Consider the following 17,482-nt stretch of genomic DNA (forward strand, 5'->3'; position numbering starts at 1 on the left):
TAAAGTGGTACTTATCTTACTACACTTCCACTAGAAACATACTATAGAACAAATCATGGAATTACCTTCTTTTGCTTCTTATAAGAATTATCAAATTGATCTTAATAAAAATATATCATAAGCTCTTATGAGCCAATATAGAAGAAAGTCATCCTGTGAAAGAGACAGCAAGCCTAATTCAGTATAGAATAGACTACTTATGTAAAGATGCACAAATATTAAACAAGAAATATTCTTGATCTTCACAGAGGTCAGGAAATGTAACAACCTCGTGAAACAAAGGTCCATATAGTCAAAGCTATAGATTTTCCAGTGGTCATACAGATGTAGGAGTTGTACCATAGGAAGGATGAGCGCTGAAGAATTGATGCTTTCATACTGTAGTGCTGGAGAAGACTCTTGAGAGTCCCTTGGACTGCAAGGAGACCAAATCAGTCAATCCTAAAGGAAATCAACCCTGAATATTCATTGGAAGGACTGATGCTGAAGCTGAAGCTCCATTACTTTGGCCCCCTAATGGGAAGGGTAATCTCATTGGAAAAGATCCTGATGCTGGGAAAGATTGAGGGCAAGAGGAGAAAGGGGTGGTGGAGAATGAGGCGGTTAGTTAACATCAATGACTCAAAGGATATGAGTCTGCTCAAACTCAGGGGGATGGCAAAGGACAGGGAAGCTTGAAATGCAGCAGTCCATTGGGTCTCAAAGAGTCAGACGTGACTTATCAACTGAATAACAACATTAAACAAAAAGAAGCAGTTAGGAATCAAAATCTCCAAAAATCATAAATACACAACTAAAAGTGTCCATGGGAGACCTCAAGAGATTTATTTTTTCTGCATCACTGAAATATAATTGACTTGCAGCATTGTGTAAGTTTGTGATGTACGATGTGTTATTTGATACTCCTATGCACTGCAGCATGATTACAGCTTAGCATGAGGTAATACCTCCATCAGTAGAAGGAGGAGGGAGTGGCAGAGGATAAGATGATTAGATAGCATCACTGACTCAGTGGACATGAATTTGAACAAACTCTGGAACTCTCTGGTGGCTCAGTGGTAAAGAATCTGCCTGCCAATGCAGGAGATGCAGGTTTGATCCCTGGGTCAGGAATATCTCCAGGAGAAGGAAATGGCAACCCACTTCAGTATTCTTGCCTGGGAAATCCCATGGAGTGGAGCCTGGCTGTAGTCCACAGGGTCACAAATAGTCAGACATGACTTACCAACTAAACAATAAAGATGGGATATAGTGGCGGACAGAGAAGCCTAGAGTGCTGTCATTTATGGGGTTGCAAATACTTAAACATGACTTAGCGATTGAACACCACCAACAATACCTCCATCATATTACCTTTCCTTTTGTCATGAAAGCATTTAAATATTGCTCTCTTAGCCTTCAGATATACAGTAAAGATTGCTAACTATAATCAAGGAAATTGATCTTAATTGGAATGTCCACTGGTACAGAAAATGAACTGATTGAAATAAAATATTGTGCTGATTTAGTAGGTAACTGAATTGCAAAGTGTGCTGAGGTAATAGGCTTTCTAGGGTCATGTATGAAAGTAACTTCACTGATAACAGAGCAGGACACTAACCTCCTCCATGTGGTACGGAAACATCTGGGAAAGTTCAGATAATTGCTGAGGTCAAATCATTTCGCTTCACTGAGCCTTCTTGAAACCACAATAAGTTTAATTTTTGTGTTGTGTTCTCAGTCATGTCCAGTTCTTTCCATTGAGTGTAGCCCATCAGGCTCCTCTGTCCATGGAATTTTCTGGCAAGAATACTGGAGTGGGTTGCCATGTCCTTTTCCAGGAAAGTTTAATTTTTCATATGCCTTAGACGTGTATGGAGGCTCAAACAAATAGATGTTCTTACACAAAAACATGCATATGCCCAAACACACACATAGTCATGGGGAAGTTTATTTTAGTAGTTGAGAAAAACAATAAACATTTAAACTCACTTTTTATCTACTATTCTTCCTTTCTCATTGGAAAAGACCCCGATGCTGGGAAAGATTGAGGGCAAGAGGAGAAGGGGACAAATGAGGATGAGATGGTTGGATGAAATCACCAACTCAATGGACATGGGCTTGGGTAGACTCCAGGAGTTGGTGATGGACAGGGAGGCCTGGCATGCTGAGGTTCATGGGGTTGCAAAGAGTTGGACACAACTGAGTGACTGAACTGATTCTTCCTTTCTCACACACAGTATACCCACTCTCCTTACCTGCTTGAATACTCTGTAGTTTCCTAATCAATTATCCTGTATAATAACATTTACTTAATTATATTTATGATTAATCTCTCTCACTCAAAGAAGGCAGATACTTTCCTTACTTTGTGTGCTAGTGTAGGTACAGCACATAAAAGTGTTACTGGCACATAAAAGGCAATTTCTAAAAGTATATTGAACTTATTTGTGTTCACCATTCCATTTAAAGACACACAGAAATGTTTGAAGCCCAGAATCTAAGTGATAGGAATTGTATTGTACGTAGGCTTTAAGAGGAAATGTTACAAAGCTTATTCCACACATTTTGTAGTGCATATTTTACATCTTTGTTCCTCAAACTCTAGATCAAGGGATTTAACATGGGGATAACAAGGGTGTAAAATATAGATGCCATTTTATCAGTGTCGAAGGAGTGTCTGGACCCTGGTTGCGCATACATAAATATCAAAGCCCCAAAGAACACTGTGACCACCGTCAGGTGGGATCCACAGGTAGAAAAAGCCTTGTGCCTACCTTCAGCAGAGTTCATCCTGAGAATGGCTACAAGGATGAGCAAATAAGACATAAGAATTATTGGAAGGGAGAGGATCACATTAACACCTGCAAAGAGCAGAATGATCAGCTCAATTTCTTGTGTATTTGAACAGACCAAAGATATCAAGGGGAGACAGTCACAGTAGAAATGTTTGATGACATTGTAGCCACAGAAGGATAAATTAAAAATCTTTACAGTGATTATAAGAGACACGAATGTGCTATAGATGTAGGGGATTGCCACCAGTATCCAACACACCCTTTGTGACATGATGACTGTGTAAAGCAGGGGTTGACAGATGGCCACATAGCGGTCATAGGACATTGCTGCCAGAATAAAAAATTCACTTATAATGAACATGATGAAGAAAGCCAGCTGTGTGGCACACATGTAATAGGAGATTGAATTTTGACTCAAAATAAAATTTGCCAACATTTTGGGTCCTACAGCTGTTGAATAGCCAAGATCAGTAAGAGCCAGGTGTCTGAGAAGGAAGTACATGGGTGTCTGCAGCCTGGAGTTCACCTTGGTGAGGATGAGCATGCCCAGGTTGCCCACCACTGAGGTCACATAGATGATGAGGAAGAGCCCAAATAATGGAGCCTGCAGCTCAGGGCGGTCTGTGATTCCCATGAGGATGAATTCATTTGGCACAGTTAGATTTTGTGTTTTCATGCAGCTTTATCAGGATATGTATTCTGGGTGGAGACATCAAGCATAGTAAGTGGATTTCATGTATTATCACCTGGCAGATTTTTCATATGTGAAGCTTGTATAAGTAAAATACATCCTAACTTCCCAAAACAGGATATATTTTAAAATCCCATATCCTATGTATAATAATATGCATAAATAAAGATAGAGACAGAGTCTGGGATATTCATTAGCTCTCAAATAAGAGTTATTTTACTAAGCAAATAACAGCTGTCAACATCTGAAAGACATTTGTTATTGCAGCTGGAAGGTGAGTGGTACTTGCATACAATGGTCCATGGTCAGTTATGTTTCTAAACATCTCATAACACCCCTTATCAGTCCAAAATCTCGGTAGTGCTAAAGCTGAAAAACAAGAGTGGTATAGATGGTATACCTAGACATAAGTACAGAGGTAGATAAATATCCTCTGTCCATGGGATTCTCCAGACAAGAATATGGAAGTGGATTGCCATGCCCTCTCCAGGGATTCTTCCTGACCCAGGGATTGAACCTGTGTCTCTTACGTCTCCTGCCTTGGCAGGCAGATTCTTTACCACTAGGGCCACCTGGGAAGCCCCATATAAATATATAGATACACGTATAGGTGTGGATACCTATAGATACATAGATAAAGATACAGAAATATATGCATAGAAGTACATTAGAAATGAAATAAAAATTAAAAGTGTGTTTCATATATAAATTTATACATATATAAACCTATATGATGCATAAAGTTTTCTACTAGTCATTTATGTAATTTTAATTACATTATGATATTTATAAGTTATATTTGATAATATCACTTAATCATATCACTTAATACATATAACAATTATATTATTCAATTATATGAGAATTATGATACAAATGTAAAGCCATAAATTCCAAAAATGTACAGAACACACTGGAGCCTACTAGGCTCCTCCATTCATGGGATTTTCCAGGCAAGTGTACTGTAGTGGGTTGCCATTTCCTTCTCCAGTATATAATCTCTGCTATATTTTCTTTTATGTTATATACAAATGATTACTTTGGGCAAATAATTTATCTGAAAACCTTTATTTTCTTATGCAAAACTGATATTTCTTTACAGGGTGGTTGGGAGAGAAAAATGATTAAAGGATTCAATGTGTTTAGGCTTACCTGGAATTCAGGTAAAAAAAAAATATATATATATATATATATATATATTACATGGTGACAATAACTTAGCTCAAAGAGAGTTTCTTTATATATTTGTGTGTCAGTTCTTCTGCACTGTGGCATTATCTTATTTGTCAAGATTATAATATGATCAATAGGTGAGGATTAGTCAAGTAGAATGGAGCATATTTAACTTAGTCCAAGCCCTTCACTATTCCCCTCTGCAGGACTAAAATTGGACCTCTAAAGTCTATAAAGTGGATTCTTTATGCTCTAGTTTTATTTACTATGTCAGCAAAAATCAAAGTTCATTATGATGCAAATTTTCCTAAAATATAATCTTTCTCTAGGAGCATTTTCACTACAATTGGCATATATTAGTTTGTATGTACCAATTCAAATATACGTTGTCATGCATAAACCCAGGAGAATGCGAGGAGATCTAAGCAAACTGAAAGAAAGAGTAGTCATTGGCATTTGTTTCCGCATAATGAAGATTCATTAAAAACTCTTTTTGGAAAAGAAGATGCTGTGCTTTAAAAAAAAATGTGTAAGGTTACTATGTCACACAATGCTATGCTGTTGTTTAGTCACTAATTCCTTTCTGACTGTTTGTGACCCCATGGACTGTATTCTGCCAGGCTCCTCTGTCCATGGGAATTCCCAGACAAGATTAGTGGAGTGGGTTTGCCATTTTCTGACCCAGGGATCAATCCTGCATTGACAAGTGGATTCTTTACCACTGAGCCACCAGGGAAGCCTCACACAATACTGTAGACATGAATAAAATAATATACATGGATGAGGGGTGTTCAGTTCAGTTCAGTTCAGTTCAGTTGCTCAGTCGTGTCCGACTCTTTGCGACCCCATGAATCGCAGCACGCCAGGCCTCCCTGTCCATCACCAACCCCCGGAGTTCACTCAGACTCACGTCCATCGAGTCAGTGATGCCATCCAGCCATCTCACCCTCTGTCGTCCCCTTCTCCTCCTACCCCCAATCCCTCCCAACATCAGAGTCTTTTCCAATGCGTCAGTTCTTTGCATGAGGTGGCCAAAGTACTGGAGTTTCAGCTTTAGCATCATTCCTTCCAAAGAAATCCCAGGGCTGATTTCCTTCAGAATGGACTGGTTGGATCTCCTTTTTTTGTATTTTAAGGCCACAAAACTCCACCAAATGATAATTTTATACAAAATACAAATCAACATTTTATAAAATCAAATAAAAGTGTATCTGAGTATAATAATAATAAACATAATATGAATATACCAGAATAAGAGGTGGGCTTCCCTGGTGGCTCAGATGATGAAGAATCTGTCTTCAATGCAGGAAACCTGAATTTGATCTCTGGGTTGGGAAGATACCTTGGAGAATGGAATGGCTACCTACTCCAGTCTTCTTTCCTGAAAAATTTCATGGACAGAAGAGCCAGTGGGCTACAGTCCATGGGGTCTCAAAGAGTCAGGTATATCTAAGCAACTAACTCACAAGAGTAAGAGGTAAATGGCAGATCAAGGTAAGAGGATCATTAGGTGGAAAATATTGTCAGCATAAACAGCTCCTTTAAAAAGTATCAATAACATTGGTTACAATAAATTTTCAGTGACTGCAGTCTCTGAGTGCTCTGTAAGAAAATTAATTTTTTAATTTACAGATTAATTTTATTTCACTATTTGAAAAATTTATAACATTAAATATAAAAGTATTTACATGAAATTAGCATTTTGCTCACTTAAAATATTGTTTACAATTTTAAGACCTCCTGATAGTCTACCTGGACTTGATGCAAACAATTTTCTAATATTAGAAACATGAAATGTATATCAGTCAACAGTTATTGTGGAGAAATATCTTCAGTAAATGTAATAAGAAGTAGTATAAATCTTGTTTTCTTGTCTTTGTTTTGCAATTATGAAAAGCTAAAAAAAAATCAGACTTTGTAAATTCCAAGTTTCCTGTAAAGGTCAGAAATGATGGAAGTGTTTTTGGTTGTTTTGTCACAAGCTTTATCATTCTATGGATAGACCCAAAAAGCTATCTCATTGTTTAACATTTTTTTAAAAATTCTGATTGTCAATTTTTTAAAGCTGTGCCTTGTGAGATAATTTTATCTAATTTGTGGTCAGATTCCACTTGAAATTGAAGGACATGCTGAAAATTGCACCATTGCCATAAAATGAGGTACTTAAAAGCCTGCTAATAACCAAATAGCAATTTCCACATCTCATTGCAAGGTGGAAATGCTCTTCTGTCTCATCAAGGGATCCAGAAATAATCATATTTATATACTGATATACATAATCATTAAATATTAAATTATATTGAAACAGTCACAAAAAAACACCCAGACTAGTAAATGACTAAAAATTTAGAAGAACATTATAATAAGAGACTGAATACATGAGGCTTCTAATTTTGCCAGTTTCTAAATATTCATGTATTTTTGGCAGTGGTGGTGTTTCAGTTGCTAAAGCATGTCTGACTCTTGTAACCCCAGGACTGTAGCCCACCAGGCTTATCTGTCCAAGGGGTTTCTCTGGCAAAAATGCTGCTGTGAGTTGCCATTTCTTTCTCCAGGGGGTCTCCCTGACCCAGAGAAGGAACCAGGGCTATTGCAGGCAGATTCTTTACCAGGTGGGCCATCACAGAAGCCCTCATGCATCTTTAGTTTTGCTTTATTTACTCTTGGTTTTGCCTTCCACTAGAGATATCATTATTTATAAAATGGGTATCACAATGATGTTTCAGAAATGCTTTTTAGGGTTTAGTCTGTAAATATGTGAATATTTTCAAAAAAGTTAATATGAAAAGACAAGAGGAGTCCTATTCCTGACAGAACTGAACCAGAAATGGTCTCATTTCTCTCAGGCACTGCCAGTGACTTAATGTGAGACTTTGAACCTGTCACTGAAACGCTGTCAGCATATTGGAAACAAGACATCATGTGAAATACTCCATCATTTCACCTGTAATGAAGTCTCTGTCATGACTCCCTCATGGGGCTCTTACATGGCCAAGTGGAACAATTTATGGATCTCTTTCACTTTTGGATACTCTCCCTGAGGAGATGTCCAAGAATGTGCTGATCATCCCTAAAGTCCTAAAACCACAACAAAACATCTGGAGATTGTCTTTTCAATTTTCTAGGGCAATTCTTTCTTTCCTTTTTTTTAAAATTTTAATTCTTGGCTAACTTTCCTTTTGTAGTATGCAATTCTCTTAATTAAACCTATCTCTAGGGCAGGCCCATTAAGTCTTCAAGTCCACAGCGGTCTTCTCAAATGAATGATGGTATATAAATGTTTAAACATTGTCCTATTTAATTATTGAAAAATAGGGAATTAAAGATGGGCTTCTTAGGTGGCTCAGTGGTAAAGAACCTGCTTACCTAGCAGGAGACGCAGGTTCTATTCCTGGGTCAGAAAGAGCCCCCAGAGAAGGAAATGATTGCCCAATCCAGAATTCTTAGCTGGAAAATCTCATGGACACAGGAACCTGGTAGGCAACAATCCATGGGGTCTCAAAAAGTTAGACACAGCCAAGGGACTGAGTACATATGCATGCTATGAAGTCTTCACCAGGCCTAGATCCTAGATATGGATTTTCCCCTATTGTTTTATCTGAATATTTTATTTGTGGCTGTTATTTATTTGCTAAGTTATGTCCGACTCTATTGTGAACCCATGGACTGTAGCATTCCAGTCTCCCCAGTCCATGGAATTCTCCGGGCAAGAATACTGAGTGGATTGCCATTTCCTTCTCCAGGGAATCTTCCCAGCCTGGTGTCTGCACCACAGGCAGTTTCTTTACCACTGAGCCACAGGGAAGCCCTAAATGTTTCATAGTTTAGCATTTTTACAGTTAAGTTGTTCTTTATTTTGATTAATTCTTAATTATTGTATTAGGTCAACATTATTTATTTGCTTGCTTATTTTTTCCTCTATATCCCTAATTACCTCAGCACAGTGATTTTAAAAGGCTACACCCCTTCTTTTGAATTACCTTTGCAACTTTATGAAAAATTAGTTGAACTATTTATAAAAATTTATTTCTGTGTTGTCAATTCTGTTCCACTAATTTATATGTTTGTGTTTCTACCAATATCAAAATCTTGATTATATGGTTATATAATTAATCCTAACATGAAGGAGTGTTTTTCCCTAGTTATACTAAATTTTAAAATGTGTTTTCATCTATGTTCTACCCTTAACCTTTCAATAACATTCAGTATAAAATCACCTCTGCACTAAATCTTGCTCAAATTTTATTTAGGTTTCCATTAAATCTATGGAACAATTTGGGAAGAATTTTATCTTATATTTACTGATCTGAGCTAAATATATCTACTAAATTATTCAAACCTCCCTTGATTTTTAAAATTGGAATTTGTACTTTTCAGCATACAGATCCTGTGCAGGCCGGGAGAAATATCAATAACCTCAGATATTCAGATGACACCACCCTTATGGCAGAAAGTGAAGAGGAACAAAAAAGCCTCTTGATGAAAGTGAAAGTGGGGAGTGAAAAAGTTGGCTTAAAGCTCAACATTCAGAAAACGAAGATCATGGCATGTGGGCCCATCACTTCATGGGAAATAGATGGGGAAACAGTGGAAACAGTGTCAGACTTTATTTTTCTGGGCTCCAAAATCACTACAGATTGCCGGGAGCAGGAGCTCCATCCCTGGCAAAGGTCATGAGGAAGGAGGCTCGGCATACGCAAAGGTGGGATTGAGCCTCAGGAGTCCCCTGGAAATTCTCAAGCATTTACCCCCAAAACCAGAGTCTGCCTACTTTCTGCTTTGTGCTCTCACCTACACCTCTGACTTTACAGGGGGCTGTCCCCCACTACCTCTCTCTGAAAAAAAGAGTTAACTTACAGCTCCAGTTAATAAAGTTCCTGGGTGTGATAATGTTTCAACCTACAAACTCCTTTGGAAGTCCTCTAGCCTGTCTGAATAGATTTTTCTGGCCACATGTGATTGCTCAGAGCCTCCCAACTGTGAGAGGCATGAGATGTTCTAAACTATCTAAATACAGATTCCTTTGAGCAGTTAAAAGATTGATTAGAAATTGTATTGGTGAAGAGTTTTTCACTTGTTGGGCCAATGTTTGCTGCTAAGTCTCCATATCCCTTACCTGCTGTGTCCCTGGCAGTGTATTGATTAATATAATTCGTGTAAGTAGTAGCTTTAATGTTTGTAACCTGGGACCCTTGAATTAACTCTTTTTCTTGTTATAGCTCATCACACCTTTGCCCTGTAGGAATGCAACTTTATCTAATGCTTTTGGAGGGTGGCGCCTGACTAGTCACCTTTAGAGAAAAATAAGTTTTCTGAAGAAAGGGTCTTAAAATGTTAACAGGCCTCCGGGCCAGAAGATGATGCAAATCATCTAAACTTTTGCATATGATAAGTTTGCAGGAAGAAAGCCTGGCTTACTGCATGACTCTACCCCTTCCCCCATTATCCTCTATGCATAACTTAAGGTATAAAAACTACTTTGGAAAATAAAGTGCGGGCCTTGTTCACCGAAACTTGGTCTCCCCATGTCGTTCTTTCTCTCACCTTCTGGCTGAATTATTCAGCCTCTTTTCTCTGCTGAATTTCCTCACTGAGCTATCCTTATTTCAGCCTCTTTTCTTCACTGAATTTCCTCACTGAGCTATCCTTATTTAACCACTCTTTATATCCTTAATTAACGTTTAATTAAGCAATTGTTTCCTGATCCTCGCCAATGCCGTCCCTGCTTCGAATTCCCTGGATCCACCGGGGCTGGACCACGGCAACAGATGGTGACTGCAGCCATGAAATTAAGAGACGCTTACTTCTTGGAAGGAAAATTATGACCAACCTAGATAGCATATTCAAAAGCAGAGACATTACTTTGCCGACAAAGGTTCATCTAGTCAAGGCTATGGTTTTTCCTGTGGTCATGTATGGATGTGAGAGTTGGACTGTGAAGAAGGCTGAGCGCTGAAGAATTGATGCTTTTGAACTGTGTGTTGGAGAAGACTCTTGAGAGTCCCTTGGACTGCAAGGAGATCCAACCAGTCCATTCTGAAGGAGATCAGCCCTGGAATTTCTTTGGAAGGAATGATGCTAAAGCTGAAACTCCAGTACTTTGGCCACCTCATGCGAAGAGTTGACTCATTGGAAAAGACTCTGATGCTGGGAGGGATTGGGGGCAAGAGGAGAAAGGGACGACAGAGGATGAGATGGCTGGATGGCATCACAGACTCGATGGATGTGAGTCTGAGTAAACTCCGGGAGTTGGTGATGGACAGGGAGGCCTGGTGTGCTGCGGTTCATGGGTTCACAAAGAGTTGGACACGGCTGAGCGACTGATCTGATCTGATGAACATTTTCATTAGATATGACGTGACTGTAAATGGTCTTGTTTTATTAAAACCTATATATAGAGATAAATATATTTATATGATTTTTGTTAATCACATATCTTGTCTCCTTTGTGAACTCATGTTTTCCAGATTGTTTTATTTTCCTCAGTTTTGTGGAAATTTTTTTTAGAAAACATATTTTTTGCAAATAGGGATGTTTTCATTTCTTTCTTTGAAATTTCTATGAATTTTATTAGTTTTTTTGTTTTCTTTTCTTTTTTTCCTTACACTTGGATACTACTGAAGCAGTTAACAGTTTCACCTTCAGTTTTCTGGGAATATAAAAGCAATAATTTCAATGAGCCCAGACTCTTGCAAATTTCCATTCATAGAAAGATGTGAATTCATTAATTTGAGATGTCTTCTTTTCTTTAATTTAACAATAATCTGGTAATCTGATGATGTTCCAACTACTCATATTTTGGTTTAAATGTCTAGGATAGGATTTTTTAGAACGTTGACTCTAAATTTGAATGTCGTGGTGCATGGGTGTGGTGGCCCGCGGAAGGGGAAAGGCGACCGGCGGGTCAACGGACCTCGAAGAAGCCGAGTTTTCACGGCGGCCCGGGGCAACACCCTCTCCCAACCCAGCATGTAGGTGCTGGGTGGCTGCCATGAACTCCGGAGCCATGAGGATCCACAGCAAAGGACATTTTCAGGGTGGAATCCAAGTTAAAAATGAAAAAAACCGACCATCTTTGAAATCTCCGAAAACTGATAACAAACCAGAAAAATCCAAATATAAACCTCTCTGGGGTAAAGTATTTTACATTGACTTACCTTCTGTCACCACATCTGAAAAACTGCAAAAGGACATTAAGGATCTGGGAGGTCGAGTTGAAGAATTTCTCAGCAAAGATATCAGTTATCTTATTTCAAATAAAAAGGAAGCTAAATTTGCACAAACCTTGGGACGAATCTCTTCTATACCAAGTCCAGAATCTGCGAATACTGCGGAAACCACATCACCTCATCCCAGGCATGATGGAAGTTCATTTAAGTCTCCAGATACAGTGTGTTTGAGCAGAGGAAAACTATTAGTTGAAAAAGCTATCAAGGACCATGACTTTATTCCTTCAAACAGTATATTATCTAATGCCTTATCATGGGGAGTAAAAATTCTTCATATTGATGACATTAGATATTACATTGAACAAAGGAAAAAGGAATTGTATTTACTCAAGAAGTCAAGCACTTCTGCAAGAGATGTGGGGAAGAGAGTAGGTGTTGGCACTCAGAAAACAAAAAGTAGACTCAAAAAGCCTTTTGTAAAGGTGGAAGATATGAGCCAGCTTTATAGGCCATTTTATCTTCAGCTGACCAATATGCCTTTTATAAACTATTCTATTCAGAAGCCCTCCAGCCTATTTGATGTAGAGAAGCCATCTAGCACCCAAAAGCAAACTCAAGTTAAACTAAGGATCCAAACAGATGGTGATAAATGTGGTGGAATTCCAGTTCAATTCCAGTTAAAAGAGAAGAAAAAAAAAAGGGATATTGTGAATGTTGCTTGCAGAAATATGAAGATCTTGACATTGTAAATATGATTTTGTATTCAGGGGGTTGATGTTTCCAGAACTATGAATAATATCTGCTGTATAAATTTTAGCTTATTCTTTTGATTGTGGTTGGTAGCTTCGTAATTATGAAGTAGCATATACTTCTTTTTGATAGAATTATCTTATATTTTAAGAACCCCAACTGGGGAAATATATATTGAAAAGTCATTTTTATCCAGTCAACAAATACTTATTGAGCGGTTACTGTGTACCAATCACTGCTCTGAGTGAAAAGCATCATACAAAAGAGACCAATTCCTGACCCTCTTGAAGATACATTCTGTGGAAGGGGAGGAGAAAGAGGTAACCGTAGGATAAAAGAATAGTGAGGCATATATAGAGAACATTACATCAGTGCTATGAGAAAGCAGGATAGAAGATCTTGCTGTTTATTTAGATTAGACAAGGAATTCCTAATTGATAAGGTGATATCTGAGTAGAGACCTGTGTGACTTTGAGGGGACAGACTTGTGAATGTTGAAATAAGCAATGCAGAAATGGTAAAGTAAACTGATGGGATCAAAGAACAGATATTGGTGGACTAAACAATGGTAGCAGAAGTGGTCAGACATGGTGAGACTGTGGATGTGATTTAAGGCCAAGGAAGCTTGCTAATTGATTGGATATTGGGAGAGAGAGAGGAGATGAAGGGCCATGGCTGTGAAGTGCAGTATTTCAGTCCTTAGCAATTTACAAATGGGCAAGAGATCTACTAATGGGAGGTTGAGAAGAAAGTGGAGACTTTTTTTTGCAATAGCAGAAAGAGAAATAGATGAAAATGTATGTGGTCTGAAGAGAAGATGGGAACAATTACATTTGTAAACTGATAAAAAAAAAAAAAGCAAAAGAGCTTTGGATCCAGGCTAGCCCAGGTTTGAATCCTGGCTTCCTGCCTCTGTGACTTTAGACAATACCTGGCACTGTGCTTGTTAAATATTAGCTGTTAAATATTTTTAAAATAATAGTTAGGTCTGTTTTGGTACTTGGTTTTGGTAGAAGATAGTGGGAACGTTGAGAAAAAGTACTTGAAATATCTGATTCATAAACCAAACCTCTGTCTTCAGACTCTAAATTGAATTTAGACTCTAAATTGAATTTATAAATTGTTTTATAACAGAAAAAAAAATTGAATGTCATCCAATGAGGTATGTATTTGTTTGAACCTTCACTGCATTATCTCAGCACAATTTTGTACTGAAAGCTCATTGCAGGTCAAATGCAGTACGAAAGTAACACCTAAAGACAAAGTTGGAGTATTCAAACTCATGTTTTAAAAATATATATCCAATTTAGCACATAAGTGATTACACTTATTGAGTCCTTAAGAATCATACTTTGCTTATTCATCCATTTGTTTGTTTAAGTGGTTTCCCACTCTTTGCAACCTCATGGACTGTAGTCTGTCAGGCTCTCTGGCCATGAGATTTTCCAGGCAAGAATACTGGAGTGGGTTGCCATTTTCTTCTCCAGGGGATCTTCTGGACCCAGAGATCAAACTCAGGTCTCCTGCATTGGCAGGAGGATTCTTTATCACTGAGGCACTTGGGAAGGTCCAAGCCTTTTTATTAACTCAAAACAATAGGCCTTTGTATGTCATTATCTATAGACTTCCCTGGTGACTCAGTGGTAAAGAACCCCAATGCAAAACCCTTTTGCTAATGCAAAAGACGCAGGTTTAAACCCTGGGTCAGGAAGATCTCCTGAAGAAAGAAATGGCAACCACTCCAGTATTCTTGCCTGGGAAATCCCATTAACAGAAAGAGCCTGGCAGGCCTATAGTCCATGGGGTCAGGAAAGAGTTGGACACATTTAGTGGCTAAACAATGATGACATGACTTGTCTATGGAAGCAAGAGACATTCTAAAAGAAGGGCAAAATATGCAGCTTCCTTCCCCACGGTCCAGAGTTCCTTCCAAAGATAGCCTAAGACAGTAAAGTCCTTCGTGTGCCTCCAGCCACAGAACTATAAAACTGTGACAAGTAGGCAATACTGTGATTGGATTTTTCCAGAGCTGGATATTTTTCAGCAATGAAGATAAAAGTGATAAAGTTCCCTTATGGAGTGGAACTCGTTCTTAAAACTAACTCCCCTGAGAACTGGTCTGGTTGGACAAGGGAATGCTGCCTGTCACTTCATGACTCTGGCCCCAGCCAGCTGGCTTGATGCAAGCCTGACAACCAGCATCTTCAGCCAGCAGAAACAGGAGGGAATGTCCCCCTGGTTACAAGGTCTCAGGACATAAACAAGATAAAAGGAGAAGTTGAGAGGTCTATCCTTTCTCCACAAAATGGCTTTTCTTTTTTGTTTTCTCTTTTGCTTGTAGAACATTTATTGTTCATATACACATGAGTCTATTTCTGATTTATCAATACCTTCTCATTGATATATATTGCCAATTTTTATATCAGGAGCAGAATTTAAAAAAATAATTGTAGCTTTGGAATAAGACTGGATATCATTACTCCATGTCTTAATGTTCATAACACAAGTTTATTCCTTTTTTTAAAGTGACTTCAGCTATTGTTGATTTTTGCTCCATATAGTATGATTTTAGCTCCTTTATGTATTTTGGTTTTAGCTTCTCAATTCCTATCAAAAGATAATTTCTGTTTAAATTTTAATTGTGTTTGATTTGAGAATTTGTGGTATTTACCTAATATTGAATAAATCACTAAATAAATATGGTAATATCTCATTTGTTTATGCCTCCATTAATATCTTTCAGGAATATTTTCTGATTTTTACCATACAGGCTTGCATATTTTGTATATATCTTTAAGCATTTAATAATTATGTTGAATTTATAACAGGCATTTAACAATTTAACAAGGCTATGATCTTTCCAGTAGTCATGTATGGATGTGAGAGCTGGACCATAAAGAAGGCAGAGAACCTAAGAATCGATGCCTTTGCATTGTGGTGTTAGAGAAGACTCTTGAAAGTCCCTTGGACTGCAAGAAGATCAAATCAGGCAATCCTAAAGAAAATCAACCCTGAATATTCATTGGAAGGACTGATACTGAAAATGAAGCTCCAAAACTCTGACCAGCTGATATGAAGAGCCAACTCATTGGAAAAGACCCTGATGCTGGGAAAAATTGAAGGCAGAAGGAGAAGAGGGTGACAGAGAATAAGATGGTTGGATGGAATCATCAATTCAATGGACATGAACTTGGCAAACTCAAGGAAATGATGAGGGATAGAATGGCCTGGCATCTGGCAGTCCATAGGGTCACAAAGAGTCAGACATGATTTGTCGACTGAACAATAACAACAACATTTAACAAATTTCATTTCTAATTTTTCATTTGTAGTATATAGAAATAAAAATTATTGTGTATACTGATCTTCCCTTGACAATCCTAAATTCACCTTTTAATTCAATCTTTTTTTTTTTTAATAGCTTAGATTTCTACCTGTACAATCTCATCAAATACTAATAAACACAGTTTAAATTCCTTCTTTCCAATCTGGACTGTTTATTTTTTTCTTTGCCATATTGAATGCCACCTCCATTAAAATGTCAATATCATGGGAAGGAAGAGTCCCACTTGCCTTTTTCTTGAATTAGTGAAAATGTTTTTGAGTTTTTAAGGATGGTGAACAAAGAACAGTACAGTCTCTCTATGATGTAAATAAAAGTTCATAAACGTTAAAAATACAAAATTAAACAAAAAAGTGACAATTTTGAAGAGGATGAAAGTGAAAGTGATGTCGCTCAGTCATGTCCAACTCTTTGCAGCCCCATGGACTGTAACCCACCAGACTCCTCAGTCCATGGAATTTTCCAGGCAAGGGTACTGAAGTGGGTTGCTATTTCCTTCTCCAGGAGATCTTCCTGGCCCAGGGATTGAACCTGAGTCCCCCATGTTGCAGGCAGATGCTTTACTGTCCGAGCCACCAGGGAAGATATTTGTATGTATATCATATATAAACAAATTGTTACATATCTTATTACATTTTTCCTAGAAATATTGACCAAATCATGGAATTTTGTCTTTTGTTTGCTACAAAGAGATGATCAAACCATGGCAATCAAACAATAGAATAAAAATTATAGAATATAATAAAATATTTTACAATAAAATATACAATACAGTACACATATATGCATGCATATGTAGTAAAAGATTTTTTACATACTCTTATGAACCAATACTGAAGAAGATTATCCCATAACAAAGGCACAAAGCTAGTTCAGCATAGAGTAGACCTCTTATTCAAAAGTACAAAAATAATTAGAACACAAATTTTAAATAAGAAATATTTTTGTTTTTCAGACAGATAAGGAAATGTAACTATCTTGTTTGATCAAAAAGCAGTTAGAAATCAAGATCCCAATAAAATATAAAAATATAACTCAAAGCTTCCATGGGAGAATCTCAAGAAATTTAATTTTTTCCTTCTGGCTTTATTGTGACATAATTGATAGTTAATATGGTGTAAATTTAAAGTCGACAACATGTTGATTTAATGCATTTATATAGCTCAATATGGCTACAATTTAGCACTAGCTAACAGGGAGGCCTGGTGTGCTGCAATTCATGGTGTCACAAACAGTCAGACACAACTGAGCGACTAAACTGAACTGAACATTTTCCTGTTACACGATTATCATTCCTTTTTCTGAGGTGAGAATTTTTTTTTTTTTTTTAGGTAAGAATATTTAAGGCCCACTCTCTTAGCGACTTTCAAGTACAGAATATTGTTAAAGACAATTAAGAAAACGTATCTGGTTCAGAGAATATTTTGGCCACCTGACGTGAAGAACTGACTCATTGGAAAAGACCCTCCTGCTTAGAAAGATTGAATGCAGGAGGAGAAGGAGATGTCAGAGCATGAGGTTGGTGGATGGCATTACTGGTGTGATGGACATGAGTTTGAGCAATCTCCTGGAGTTGGTG

At 37.7% G+C, this 17,482-nt stretch overlaps 2 protein-coding genes across 2 annotated transcripts; one reads left to right on the forward strand and one right to left on the reverse strand.

Annotated features, from left to right (window-relative positions):
* Nucleotides 1-2,583: 2,583 nt before the first annotated feature.
* On the reverse strand, nucleotides 2,584-3,453 carry LOC133261462 (olfactory receptor 8K3-like). The gene has a single exon (XM_061439942.1). It carries the CDS (start codon nucleotides 3,451-3,453, stop codon nucleotides 2,584-2,586), a length of 870 nt encoding a protein of 289 aa, XP_061295926.1.
* Nucleotides 3,454-11,527: 8,074 nt separating this feature from the next.
* LOC133227091 (protein DBF4 homolog A-like) lies at nucleotides 11,528-13,690 on the forward strand. The gene is given in 2 exon segments (XM_061381508.1): nucleotides 11,528-12,499; nucleotides 12,502-13,690. Coding segments are annotated over 2 exon segments (951 nt in total). The 5' UTR covers nucleotides 11,528-11,632; the 3' UTR covers nucleotides 12,586-13,690.
* The last annotated feature ends 3,792 nt before the right edge of the window (nucleotides 13,691-17,482 follow it).

The sequence above is a fragment of the Bos javanicus genome, chromosome 15 (assembly GCF_032452875.1).
Source record: "Bos javanicus breed banteng chromosome 15, ARS-OSU_banteng_1.0, whole genome shotgun sequence".
NCBI classification, from domain to species: Eukaryota; Metazoa; Chordata; class Mammalia; order Artiodactyla; family Bovidae; genus Bos; species Bos javanicus.

Bases quoted from the DNA above. Each gene is read 5' to 3' on its own strand.
- LOC133261462 (XM_061439942.1), bottom strand. From the start codon at position 3,453: ATGAAAACACAAAATCTAACTGTGCCAAATGAATTCATCCTCATGGGA.